The following is a 12,442-nucleotide window of genomic DNA, read 5'->3' on the forward strand; positions in this document are numbered from 1 at the left end:
GCTCTGATACTAAGATGTGATTCAGATCAATAAATTTGTAAATAATACTCAACTTTTAGCAAGAAAAGAAAAGAGAAAAGAGAAGAAAATAGAAGAGAGAAGAAGAAGAAGATGGAGAAGAAAGGGAGGAGGAGTTAGTTCAATCCCTCTCTCCTAGCTCTCTAATCTTTTATTAAACATGTTTAATCAAGACTAATTATAGATCTGGCCTTAAGTGGGCGGCCAACTCATCACTTTGTTAAAAGAAATAAAAAAATGGATTAACAAGCCCACCAGAATTAGGCCCAATAACAGCTAAACAATATAAGAGAACCATACCATATAAAAATAAATCACTAGGGCCCATTCGGTCTAGTCTCTCTACACCATTAAAAAATGTAAAGCACACATCTAACGGAAAGAGACCTCAATTGTTAGGTTTGTTAAATGATTGAGCTAGCTTTCTTACCCTCTTATTAATCTCTATATTTCCTTTGTCTACTTTCCAAAAAAACTAAAAACAACTATTTTCACCTTGTAGGAAATTAGAAGGATGAAAATATTTTCCTCTTTAACAACAGTCACCGGAACAAGAGATAGAGGACATCCATGGTCATTTTCATAAGTCACTACAACCTTGGATCGTTTGTGGTTATTGCTGCAAATCTTGGGTTGTCAATGCAAAGACAAATAATGAAATGGAAACTTGAGGCTTCATATAAGAATTAGGCCCCCATTGCTAGTCCAAGCTCTGGGTTGCCACTACAAATGGTAGCTGCTAGCATAATGTTTAGACTTCATAGAGAAACAAGAGAGTGGAGATAGAGTCACTAGTGCAATGGTCTCCTCTCCTTGGTTCCTTTTGTCCTTCATCGCCAAGCCTTGGGTCATCATTAAGTGGTTGAAAGTCTGAGATAGTGACACTGAGACTCATCTGTGAGGGTAAGCCCTAAAATGAAAAACTATCAAGGCATTCAAGTATTGAATGAGAGATTTGGGGGTTTTATTTTTATTTTAAATTAATTTTAAAAAGTGACATGAATTGCTGCTCACATTGAACAATTCAATGGTTGAACCATTTGGGTCAGGGGTTGACCCATTTAGGTCGGTGATTTTTTGACATTTTCAACATTTTTTTTATCAAAAAAGTGCTCCTAGACATAATTGGATCCAAAACCTTGATTTGTTCCCAGGTCAAACAATTGGACTATTTAGTTTGGTTCAATTTTTCAAATAAATAACTTTGGCTTGGTTCACAGTCCGGCTCGACCCATGGACCAGCCTGGCTCATGGCTCCACATAGGCCGTGTTGGGCCGAGCCCCCAAAATATACTAAGAGAGGGAGGCACGACATGAGATGACCCGCATGTTGGCCCGACCCTACCTGCACTTAGCATGGGCTGCACACGGGTTGTGTCGTGCCGACCCAACACTACCTGTTTTACACCTCTAATGGTATTTGATTCTGTTTGTCATTTACTTGAAAAATGATGCTAGTTCAGTGCTACATAGGCATTTTCCCTAAAATGTTGTTTGGTTAAATTGTTTATCAAATAAATGTTTGTCTTGGTTTTTGTGGAATCCATCTTTGTTGCGGGAAGCATATTTTTAATATTTTTCTCAACACTACGGCAATTTTTCAATTTTCAACTTATATGATGCTTAATGATGCCTAGTTGGCAAAAAACATCAAAAAACGTTTTTCAACCAAATTTTCTTGTTTTTCAAGATGAATGCCATGTAAAATGTTTATTAAATAAATGACAATGCAACCCAAAACAACCCCTGAATGTTGCTACAAATTAATTAAGAAAATCTAATAACATCATGTGACACATGTAATTAACTATTATCTTACACCACCTCTATTGTTTTTAACAATTGATATCGATATTAAAATCGTAAGAGAAAAGATGAAATATCCCTTTTTCCCTTGGTCTCTTTCTCATTTAACCTAATTCGAAAAACCTACTTTTCATTCTCCCCTTTCTTTTGAACGATGGCAAATCGAAAAGAGACAGGTGGCAATGCTAGATCTCTAGAAGTTCCTGAGACGGTTGGCAATGAAATTACCCCCTCCACTTCTGAGCTCTCTCTCTCTCCCTCCCTCCCTCCCTCCCTGTCGTTCTCTTTCACTCCCTTCCCTTGTTTTATCACCGCTACTGCAACTCGTTGCAACGGCGGATTTAAACTCTATTGTAAAAAAGGCCAATTGAGATTGATGCATGGGAGAATACCAACTCACTATCTGATTCAATCGTGATGACTTCGTGACATTGAGGATTTCGTTGACCACCTGAAACAAGAAGTTAATGTACCTCGTGAACTTCCTCAACTTTTCGATTTGCTCTTCTGGTCCAACTCCTGCAATTGCCCCAATAACACAGATCCTTCCAGCAACACTGCGGTCTTGCGAAGACGGATGAACTCAAGCTGTTCCAAGCCAACATTAGATAGTCCAATAGACCTGAGATCAACAACCTGCCTAGCAACCAGTCCCTCTGGCCCAATCATTCTTACTTGTTCCTTGACCACACAAATGATCTTTGAAGGCAAAACCCCAATGGTTTCCGTGGCGATGTGCTCGAATCAAAGGCCAGAAGAGCATCTCTAGCTAGGACTGCCATATCCTTGCTGAAGACCTTATGGTTCATTGGCTTCCCACATCGGAGATATCGTGAATCAGAGACATGCTGTGAATTATCTCAACGGCACATGCTAATGGCATGGCCATCGACAAGCTCACATGCGGCAATGCAGAGAACCATATGTACACGCTTGCCGTCACGCAAGAAGGGATTAGCGCATGGCTTCGTGGATCTTGATGGGGTCTTTGAGGAAACAACCTTGTTGAGGGCTTGATTAACGAAATTTGCCTTTTGAAGCATGTAAGCCTTGAAATTGAGAAGTGGTCTCCTAGGCTTTTTCTTCAGTCTCCTCCTTTGCAGTATGCACGACAGAGATAGAGACATAATATGCATCATTTTCTCCTTGTAGGTAGGAAAGAGGCGGGTATCCTTCTTGTCTTTAGGCTTGTCTAGCCTGCAACAAAAGTAGCAAAAAAAAAAAAAAAAAAAAAACTGAGAGATTAGCTACTCTAGCCATTAAGTCAGCTAAAAACCTAACTTCTAGGGTTTCCCTCTATAAATGGACGGTGCCTTTTGCTGGCTCGGTCCTAGCTAAAACCAGAGACAAAGCTTTTTGTCTCCTCAAAACATGGTTGCCGTCACAGGGACTAAGGGTAATATCGAGATTTAAAAAATTTTATACATTACATGGTGTTACATGTATAGACACTTTGATGAAGCATTAAAGTGTGTTTAAGACAATGCTAACGACAAAAATAGAGCTAGTCAATTGTCAGTAGGCGTGGTTTAAGACATTTAAGTGTATAGTTTGTAAATTAACTAAAAAGTAGAGGTTAAATAGTTTAAAAAATTTGCCCTTAATTTATTAATCAATTATGTCATTTAATGAGGTATGCGCATGTCAGCATCCTTGGTGTCCCATCCAATGGTGAGACTGTACTGCTGGTTGTTACAATGTCCACATGCGAATAAATATGTGGAGTAGGAAGTATACCATTACATGATTGATTGTATATAACAAGGCTCTCTCTAATTCTTAAGTCAATTCATGGCTAAACTTGGCTGGAAGTATACGCTGTGCTTGTCTTCTTCAATCTTTTTTAATATTTTGTTCCTCAGTTTCCTTCTTCGTCCTCGAGAGCCAAGGCTTACTTGGAGCAGAGAAGCGGCAAGAGAAGCCGAAGCCATCGCTTCTCTTTCTTGTTCTGGCCATGGCAGGGCCTACTTAGACGGCTTGGTTTCTCAAGGAAAACCTGTTTGCTTGTGCCACACCTGTTATGAAGGCCCTGATTGTTCAGATTTCTCTCCCGGCTGTCCTGCAGACGTTGATAGGTAAAATCCCTTCCCCCCCCTCTCTCTCTCTCTCTGATCTAATGAGAATCATGTTTATGTCTTAAGAACAGAAGTATACTTAGTCCGGAAAACTTTCTTCTTGGAACCTGTAACTCGATCCACTAATTCTTGCTCTATCTCGATCGGCCGGTGACGTATGATACCGGAGGACCAACCGAACCCTCCCCTCATGAATTTTGGTTACCACTCTCATGATAACGTACGGTTGAATAGTTGCAAGTTTTTCCGGTACCTTTACCGATAGTCTTTCCCAAACTAAATATTGTAAATTACAAACAGTCACCCCGTACCATTTTAAAACCAGCCACCCTTTACCCGGTGGTGGTGCCCAACCCCACAAATTTTGTTTTGCACAAAGACTACTCTCTTGAGCTTTTGGATGCCAGCACTTGTTCAAAAATATCTACTCTGTGGAATAACCGAATAAGGCCGGGTTAAAAGGACTCCGGATCTCCTGCCCACGTCAACTCTATCTACCATACACTATATTCAAGCATGTATAATATTATGTAGAAGGTTGAGATATTACGCGGACATAGTTCTTATAGGCAGGAGATCCTATTTTATCTAAAGGAATTTGAATTTGGTACTCACAATTGGTATTTACACCGTTTTTACAACCCTTTTTATGGTCTTTTTACCGTATGTTAGGAACATTTTCCTATGAATAAAAAGATAAAATTATCAAAATGTTCTTGATGCATAATTGACGATGACTGAGGACAATTTTGTGAGGATTGAATAAAGCGAGGCCATATCATTGCATCAAAGACCATAACCTAATAGTTTTAGCCCATTATTACTCCAAGTGGAATAGATGATTTCTCTTCCCAGCACCTTGGCATTTTCTCAGTACCTTCGTAGATAGAGTGTTGCTTTAAGCATTTCTAAATTTCCAATCTACCCCGAATTTTGAGACCATTTGCCTTTTCAATTCAGTTTTTATAAAATTTTAATTCTCACGTATTTCTTTCAACTTTATTTCAACAAATTCTTTGTCTCACAATATTTCTAAAATTTTAATTCTTCCAACCTTCTAAAAGCTTCAAAAGTATGTTTGTCAAAAAGAAAAAAAAGTCAGGGGTGACTGTTACAACACCTATGCAGCCGTGCCGGGTGAATATCTGTAATTTTATCCTTTTATTTTTTTAGGGATTCTGTAATTTGGGTCTAGTGTTACTTTGGTCTCTGAACTTTAAAGTGCAATAATTTAATATCTAAACTTTCAAAACATGCCAATTTAGTATCTATCGTTAATTAGTGCCTTCTAATTTTCTTTATTAACCATTCAAACGTTAACAAAAAATGAACTGTTTCAAATCTTTTTCTCTTTTATTAAAGAGTTATTTGTAATAGCTAGATAAGATTTAACAATTTGAAAGGAATGTAAAAACTAAATACAAATATGTAAAATCCAAATACATACAGGTTTAACAATACAAAATGCAAGCTGAGCCTTTGACTCAAAGAGTCTGAAATCCGATCTTATTATCTCAAATTCGGATGCTCTATTTACATGATCGAATCATATTTGGATTTTATATTTCTCAGTTGATTAACAATTGTGTCGGATCGCGGATGTAAATTTAATTGCATTCCATCTGATTACAATCTAAATCCGGTTATATAATAATGTATATTAATTTTAATATAAAAACAAATTATATATATATATATATGCATATATACAATAAATTTGATATTTATATTATTAATTTATTATATATAAGTTAAAAATAATTGATTTTTAATTTTTTGTTATTTTAAAAAACGAGGAAAAGTTGGATTAAATCCGAATTTGATTGCATCCAATCAAATCCAAATCTAATGTATTTACAACCCATCTTTTAGCCATAAAAAAGTTTAAAGCCTTATGGATAAATATTTTGACATTATATATGATATGTAAATTATACCATATTTTAACATGTAAATTCAATAAAATGTAATTCTCTCATTTTATTATCTATTAGAGCTACTTCTGGCTTTCTTTATATGACTTCAGCTATTACCCTATCCTTTCTTGTTATACCATTCATTCATCTAATCATACATGTATCTGCTTTGCCACATTCTTTTACAAATGTGCTACTTTCTTAACTGTTCAACACCCTATTCCATACAATATAAAGCCTTAAAGTGATTTTATAAAAAAAAATTCTTTATTCACAAATAATAAGACTCTGGAGGATTTTATAAAAATTCATTTTGCCCATTTTATTGACTTGTTTTGCCCCTTTTTTTTCCTGCAAAGGATGGATAAAGTGATGGATACAACTACTTGGAAAATCTATGCCATAATGTTTGAACTTTATGCTGTGTTTGGTTGCAATGCAATGTTATTTGTATTAGTACAAATGTATAGGAGTGCAAATCAAAAGTGTAAATTTCAGTTTAGTTTTGTTTTAAATTTTGCATTATTCTGTTCTGGGTCTTAATTTACTTCATTTATACTGTAATCAAAGTAAGATAAAATTTGAAACAAAAATAAATCAAAGTTTGCATATAAATCATTTGCACTATTATAATTTTGTTTTAGTGAAAATGAATTTACACTGCAATCAAACACAGCATTAGGAGAAAACATCTCCATGTGCTTAGCAGAACTTTCTTACGACCCACGACCAGTAGTATTGTTTTGTCTGAAATTGAAAAGTTTTCATTTGAAAGCTGGCGTAGTGTATGTGCCACAATGAATTTCGTTTTTTTCTTTTGTTGTGTAATGTGTGTAGTGGGAATCCACTGTTCTTGGAGCCATATTGGATGCGACATGCAGCAAGTAGTGCAATTCTTGTGGCAGGGTATCATCGAATGAGTTATCGCTACAATGATTCTACCATCTCAACAGAGCTCCAGAAGCAAATTCTTCAGCTGCATGCAGTGGTTGGGAATGCAAACACGACCGGAAGATTCATAGTTTTCGGCACAGGCTCCACACAACTCCTCTACGCAGCAGTTAATGCCCTCTCCAGGGATGCTTCACCCTCGCCTGCTAGCGTCGTCACAGCTTTTCCTTTTTACCCGGTTTGTCCTACACCCAGCCTCAACTTTAAAAACCGACCTGAAACTGGGATTGTTTTGGTTGCCGGTTTTTAGTTAGCGGTTCGACTGTTGGGTTTCTATGAATGGTCTGTTATAATTAAAAAAAAAAAATTGAAATGGAAAAACGATAAAAAAATTATTTATTAGGTCAAACAGGTAAACGGTTCAACTGTCTGGGCCTATAGGTCACTGATTAAGTTAACATTTTTTTATTAAAGACTAGATTTAGGATGAAACGGAATCAGTTGCTTGAACAATTTTTGGGACAAAATAGTCCGAACATTCCGGTTAATAACGGTTTCAAAAACATTAAAATAAACCTAGGCATGAGGCATGGGGTTGAATAGAAGATTATTTATTTATTTTTGTATAATAATTACTAATTTAGGTTTGGATTGGCAATGTAGGACAATGTAGCTGCAGTGTACTGTGGCTACAGAGTTGTGTGCAGGAAATCAGAATCTGGGTGCAGGCCAAAATCCCCTAACCTGACTTCACCTATCTACTTTATATCTGAGCTGCCTTCTTAGGAAGAGTGAAATTGGGTTTATTGGTAGGGTCCTTGGTTTGTTGTAGTGGAGATTTGATATCAAATCCCACTTTTCAATGTGCGGATGGTTATGTATATGGGATGAGCTTTCTCCTGTATACTATAGTTGTGTAGCCCATTAAAAAAAATAGGAGAGAATTAGTTTTAAAGATGATTTTATTAGAGAAAATAATATTAGAGAAATAGGAGGAGGAGAGCATTGAGGTGAGGAGACTCTAGGCCTCCATCTTTTCTCTGTACTGACCACTGTTTTCAAAATCGGACCGGACCGGATGGTTGGATCAGAAAAATCGGGACCGGTCACTTGATCGGTTCTGTTTTCTTCCAAAACCATTTTTTTCCCCCAAATTGTTGATTTTGGTCAGCAAACCGCTGAATCAGCCGGTTAACCATTCGAACGGTTTTGATTGTTTTCCAATTTTTTAAATTTTTTGTCAAAATGGGCCAACCATTCAGGTCAAACGGTCAGACCATTTGAACTGGGAGCCGGACCCCTGACCGGTTCATTTTTAAAAACCATGGTATTGACATAAACTAGCGGCGACCTGTATTGCACGAGATGTTGTTTAAAAATAAAAATATACTTTTTAAAGGAGATAAATGAAATAATAGTGATTCATGAAAGTATTTTATATATTTCTATTTTTTGGATTAGAACAATTCATGAATCAAATCTACGCTAAATTAAATTAATAAAAACAAAGGAAAAAACCTGAACCTAATGAGCAAAACAGAAGAAAAACCTGATAACCCAAGGAAATGAGCAATGATTTGTTTAGATTGGTTCTAAGGATGTCAATGGGTTGGGTTAAATGGTGAACTTGGCTTGATCCAACCCAATAGGGTTGGGTTAGGGTCAATATATTTGGCTTTAGGGTCGGGTTAGAGTTTTGATTATTCAACTCGAGTCAGGTTCAGGTTTTGGCTGACCCACCCCACCGAGTCATGATACCCTGCATATATACAAAGTATTCTTGTAACTTTTTGACTTCTAACTCTATACCTTTAAAGTATAAGATTTATTTACATGCTGGTTTTGATTTTTTTCTCTTTTTTTTTTTAAATGGGAAAAGTGACATCTTAGATTTTATAAAACAATTTCTTCACTTAAATTAATGGATTTTAGGTCTTCAAAAACGTGTTAAAAAATACAATTGAAATGCTACGGGTTAGGTTGGGTTGGTATCAGGTTAGACCCTATAGGGTCGGGTCAGATTCAGAAATTATGTATTATAAGGCGGGTCGGGGTCGAGTTGAGGCACTATAGGGTCAGGTTAGGGTTGAGGCAAACCCATGCCAAATCCGACCCATTGACTTCCCTAATTGGTTCACCCCATGTATTAGTGGGCAAATTTGGGGTGGGTTTTTGACATTAATTTGGGTTCAAGCTAAGGTTCATATTTAGTTTGACCCATCACCTAACCCAACCCATCTAATTTATACTATACTTTATTAGAGATAGTCAAAAGGTACTAAGAGATATTTAAGAGGAAAACAAAGATTTAATGGGAAGGGAAGATGTTACAAACATTGACTATTAAGGTTATGGGAGAGAGAGAGATAGAGATTTAAGAATTGTCTTATTTGTAAACTAGCGAAAAGCTCATGCGATGCATGAAAGGGAGAAAAAAATGAAAGAGTTAACAAATGAAATGAAATCAAACTTATTATATTTACGTTAAATTAAAATAAATTAAATTAGGGATATCAAATAAATTATCATTAAATGAACAATATTATCACAAAAACTAAAAACACCACACCGGTGGATGGATCAGTGTAGACCTCCTTGTAGAAAATTGGATTAGACCACAATGAAGAAATTAGTACATTGGCTGCCTCTTGAAAGATCAATAGAACCTCCAATTACAAACAGGGTGATAAAGGAAAATAGATCCCTACAAAAAAAAAAAAAAACCATTAATAGGTAGAAAGAGAAAGCTATGTTAAGAGACAAGTTTCTATTATATTAAAATAGGTTCCTTTGGAATTGAATAACTTGTCCTAATTTTTAACAATAAGGAAAGAATTAAGGGAAAAACTAAAAGAAAAAGGGGGAAAGTAACCAGTTTTATAAGATCACTTTGAAACAATAAAGGGTAGCCAATGACTCCATGAAGAAAAAAAAGATACGAAACTTATTGTGATAGTTGATATGTGGTAATCTCTAGCAATTACCTAGCAAGTTTCATGTAGCAATAATTACTTTGAGCTAATAAGAGAGTAGTCACCATTTCCATTGAAATAGAAAAAAAATAAATAAATAGAGTAAGCATTGATACTAATAGACGGAATAGTAGATAAAAAATTATAATATTCAAAAGGTTAAAAAAGAAAGGAGAGGTATGGATGCAAATGGGTCGAATCGGATTCGAATCAGGGTATATTTGAATCCAATCCGACATTATTAATTGCAGATCCGGTCCAACCTCATAAATATGGATTTGAATTTGAATCCGATGAAGCAGTTGGGTCTTCGGATTTGATTCAATCCGATTTGTTTTTTAAATAAATAAATTATTAAAAGAAAAATAAATATAACAATTGAAATAAAGAAAAACAAAAAATACAAATATCTTTCCAACTATTTTGATCATATATATACATGTTTTTAATAAAAAATAAATAATATAACAAATTTACAAAAATGCAATATAAATAATATATTTATAAATAAACAAATAACATATATATATATATATATATATATATATATATGTGTGTATATATATATATATGTGTGTGTGTGTGTGTGTGTGTGTATGTATTATATTTATATAAATAAATAAATAACACACACACACACACATATATATATATATATATATATATATATATATATATATATATATCAGATTAAATCTTCTAAGATCAGATAGGGGGTGATTCAAATTCAATATGCTTTTTTATCAGATCCTATTATCCGATCCGATCTATATATCTAAAGTGGGGCTATCCAAATCTGAAAATATACGGTTGGACTTCGGAGTGGATACGATCCATTGCACCCTAGAGAGATGGAGAGAGAGAGCATGGGGGGCTCTTGAAAAGACAAAGGAAGAGAGTGAGACCTAAAAGACTATCAAGACTTCCAAATTTAGGTGGTGGGAATTAGTTTTTTTTTGTCAAATTTAAATTTGAATTTAGGTGATTAAATAAGATGGATTAAAGTGAAACTAAGCGAAACTAATGGTAATTAATTAAGTGGTTAATTAGGAAGGATTAATTAGGTGAATATGGTGTAACGTATAGAGAATAATTTAGGTTATTCTTTGTCAAATTTAAATTTGAATTTAGATGATTAAATAAGAATTAATTATGATTTTTAATATTCTTTGTCAAATTTAATTAGGTGCATTGTATAAGAATTGAGAGGAGGCCTGTGGTGAGGTCTCTTACCTAAACTGATGCAGAACACTGATTTTCTATCTATTTGAATAAAAATCACAGGTGTATGAAACACAGACTAATCTTTTCGACTCTTTGAACTCCAAATGACAAGGAGATAGCGCCCAGTGGAAGAACGTTTCAAATCCCTCCACAAATGTAATAGAATTTGTAACTTCACCAAACAACCCAGATTGCAAGCTAAGGGAGCCAGTTCTTTCAGGCCCAAATGTCAAGACAGTTCACGATCACGCCTATTACTGGCCTCATTATACAGCAATACCAGCCCCTGCAAATGAAGACCTGATGATCTTCACGATCTCTAAGATTACTGGTCATGCTGGCAGCAGATTTGGGTACTACAAATCTATCATCACCCTGCCCATATATTGCATGCAGTGGTTGTAGCTTCTTACTGTAACAATCAGTGCTACTCTTAGAAAATCACATGGCTTGATCTTTTGCAGGTGGGCTCTGATAAAGGATGAACGTGTGTACGAGAGAATGATAACTTGTGTAACCCTGGATTCAATGGGTGTTTCTCATGATACTCAGCTCAGGGCTTTGAAGCTTCTCAAGGCCATTCAAAAAGATGGAGGAAAAGAACTATTTGAATTCGGATACAAAACAATTAGGGAACGCTGGGAGAAATTAAGCAAGAGGGTTTCAGCATCAAAACGTTTCTCTGTCCAGAAACTCGCACCTCGATACTGTACTTATTTTCAGAAAATCACCGGGCCTTCTCCAGGTGAGTTTCATTCAGCGTTTAGCTACTGTTGACATTTTGTATAGACTCGTTTCTGGTGCGTCTGTGGATTAAAAAAGTAAGTGAAAAAAACATTATAAGTTGTATGTGTTCATGGCAGCTTATGCATGGTTGAAGTGTGAAAATGAAGAAGACAAAGACTGCTATGCAGTCCTCAAAGCTGCTGGTATTATTGGCCGCGCAGGGGCTGTGTTTGGTGCAGATAGCCGCTATGTACGCCTCAGCTTGCTCAAGAGCCAAGATGATTTCGACTTATTAATGCAGCGAATAGAGAGCTTAGTTTCCGAGGAGGATGGTCCAAGAAGCATTTAATTGAAGAATGACAAAGTGATCTATGATCAATGGTCTGTTTATTATAACCTGATCACACCATCTTGCTTAACATCAAATATGCATCTGTAATACATGTTTGATTATGAATTGGGTAGTGAAAGAATATATGTTGATTATGTACAAATTCAAGGTCTGTTGATTATGCATCTGTAATACACGTTTGATCTGTAATCAATGATCCGTTGATTATATACAAATGCATGTGCAATGTCAATGATATATTTTATCTCCATGTCCTACTCCATGAATGTTTCCCTTGTTTCAATGGTCCATAACATAAAGTTCAGATTTTTGTGTCTAGAGTAATAACTAGTTTGTGGGTATTAAAAGAATTTAGTGTTGGTCACACAACACGCCATTTATAAAGCTTGTTTATACACTTCCCTCCTATGCCAGTCTGTGTGGAAAGGCATTTTGCAAAACTATAATGCTTTTCAGCAAGGC

General features: G+C 35.6%; 3 protein-coding genes and 1 pseudogene across 3 annotated transcripts in view; 2 read left to right on the forward strand and 2 right to left on the reverse strand.

Annotated features, from left to right (window-relative positions):
* Positions 1-1,771: 1,771 nt before the first annotated feature.
* LOC148851508 (geranylgeranyl pyrophosphate synthase, chloroplastic-like) lies at positions 1,772-3,031 on the reverse strand (annotated as a pseudogene).
* A 421-nt stretch (positions 3,032-3,452) lies between these two features.
* Positions 3,453-7,492, forward strand: LOC148851509 (tryptophan aminotransferase-related protein 4-like). Its single transcript, XM_088945690.1, has 4 exons — positions 3,453-3,457; positions 3,687-3,899; positions 6,653-6,944; positions 7,370-7,492. The coding sequence occupies exons 1-4, from the start codon at positions 3,453-3,455 to the stop codon at positions 7,490-7,492; spliced, it is 633 nt and encodes a 210-aa protein (XP_088801816.1).
* LOC148851510 (tryptophan aminotransferase-related protein 3-like) lies at positions 3,568-12,195 on the forward strand. The gene is made up of 5 exons (XM_088943703.1): positions 3,568-3,899; positions 6,653-6,944; positions 10,963-11,255; positions 11,367-11,647; positions 11,766-12,195. Exons 3-5 carry the CDS (start codon positions 11,206-11,208, stop codon positions 11,975-11,977), a joined length of 543 nt encoding a protein of 180 aa, XP_088799829.1. The 5' UTR covers positions 3,568-3,899; positions 6,653-6,944; positions 10,963-11,205; the 3' UTR covers positions 11,978-12,195.
* The window catches only part of SOL1 (carboxypeptidase D), a 48,958-nt gene continuing 45,668 nt past the window's right edge, over positions 9,153-12,442 (reverse strand). Inside the window, exon 15 of the mRNA XM_088943702.1 lies at positions 9,153-9,410. Coding sequence (XP_088799828.1) covers positions 9,379-9,410 — 32 coding nt within the window. The 3' untranslated portion in view covers positions 9,153-9,378. The remainder of the gene's footprint in view (positions 9,411-12,442) is intronic.

This window comes from Nelumbo lutea, chromosome 5, assembly GCF_056320005.1.
Source record: "Nelumbo lutea isolate HS-2025 chromosome 5, American lotus-T2T, whole genome shotgun sequence".
Taxonomy (NCBI): Eukaryota; Viridiplantae; Streptophyta; class Magnoliopsida; order Proteales; family Nelumbonaceae; genus Nelumbo; species Nelumbo lutea.

What these genes read in the sequence shown, in the direction of transcription:
- LOC148851509 (XM_088945690.1), top strand. An exon ending in TGTCCTGCAGACGTTGATAG is followed by an intron (nt 3,900 to 6,652) that starts GTAAAATCCCTT and finishes TAATGTGTGTAG; the next exon opens with TGGGAATCCACTGTTCTTGG. An exon ending in CAGCTTTTCCTTTTTACCCG is followed by an intron (nt 6,945 to 7,369) that starts GTTTGTCCTACA and finishes TTGGCAATGTAG; the next exon opens with GACAATGTAGCTGCAGTGTA.
- LOC148851510 (XM_088943703.1), top strand. Translation starts at nt 11,206, where the DNA reads ATGATCTTCACGATCTCTAAGATTACTGGTCATGCTGGCAGCAGATTT. An exon ending in CATGCTGGCAGCAGATTTGG is followed by an intron (nt 11,256 to 11,366) that starts GTACTACAAATC and finishes GATCTTTTGCAG; the next exon opens with GTGGGCTCTGATAAAGGATG. An exon ending in AATCACCGGGCCTTCTCCAG is followed by an intron (nt 11,648 to 11,765) that starts GTGAGTTTCATT and finishes TGTTCATGGCAG; the next exon opens with CTTATGCATGGTTGAAGTGT.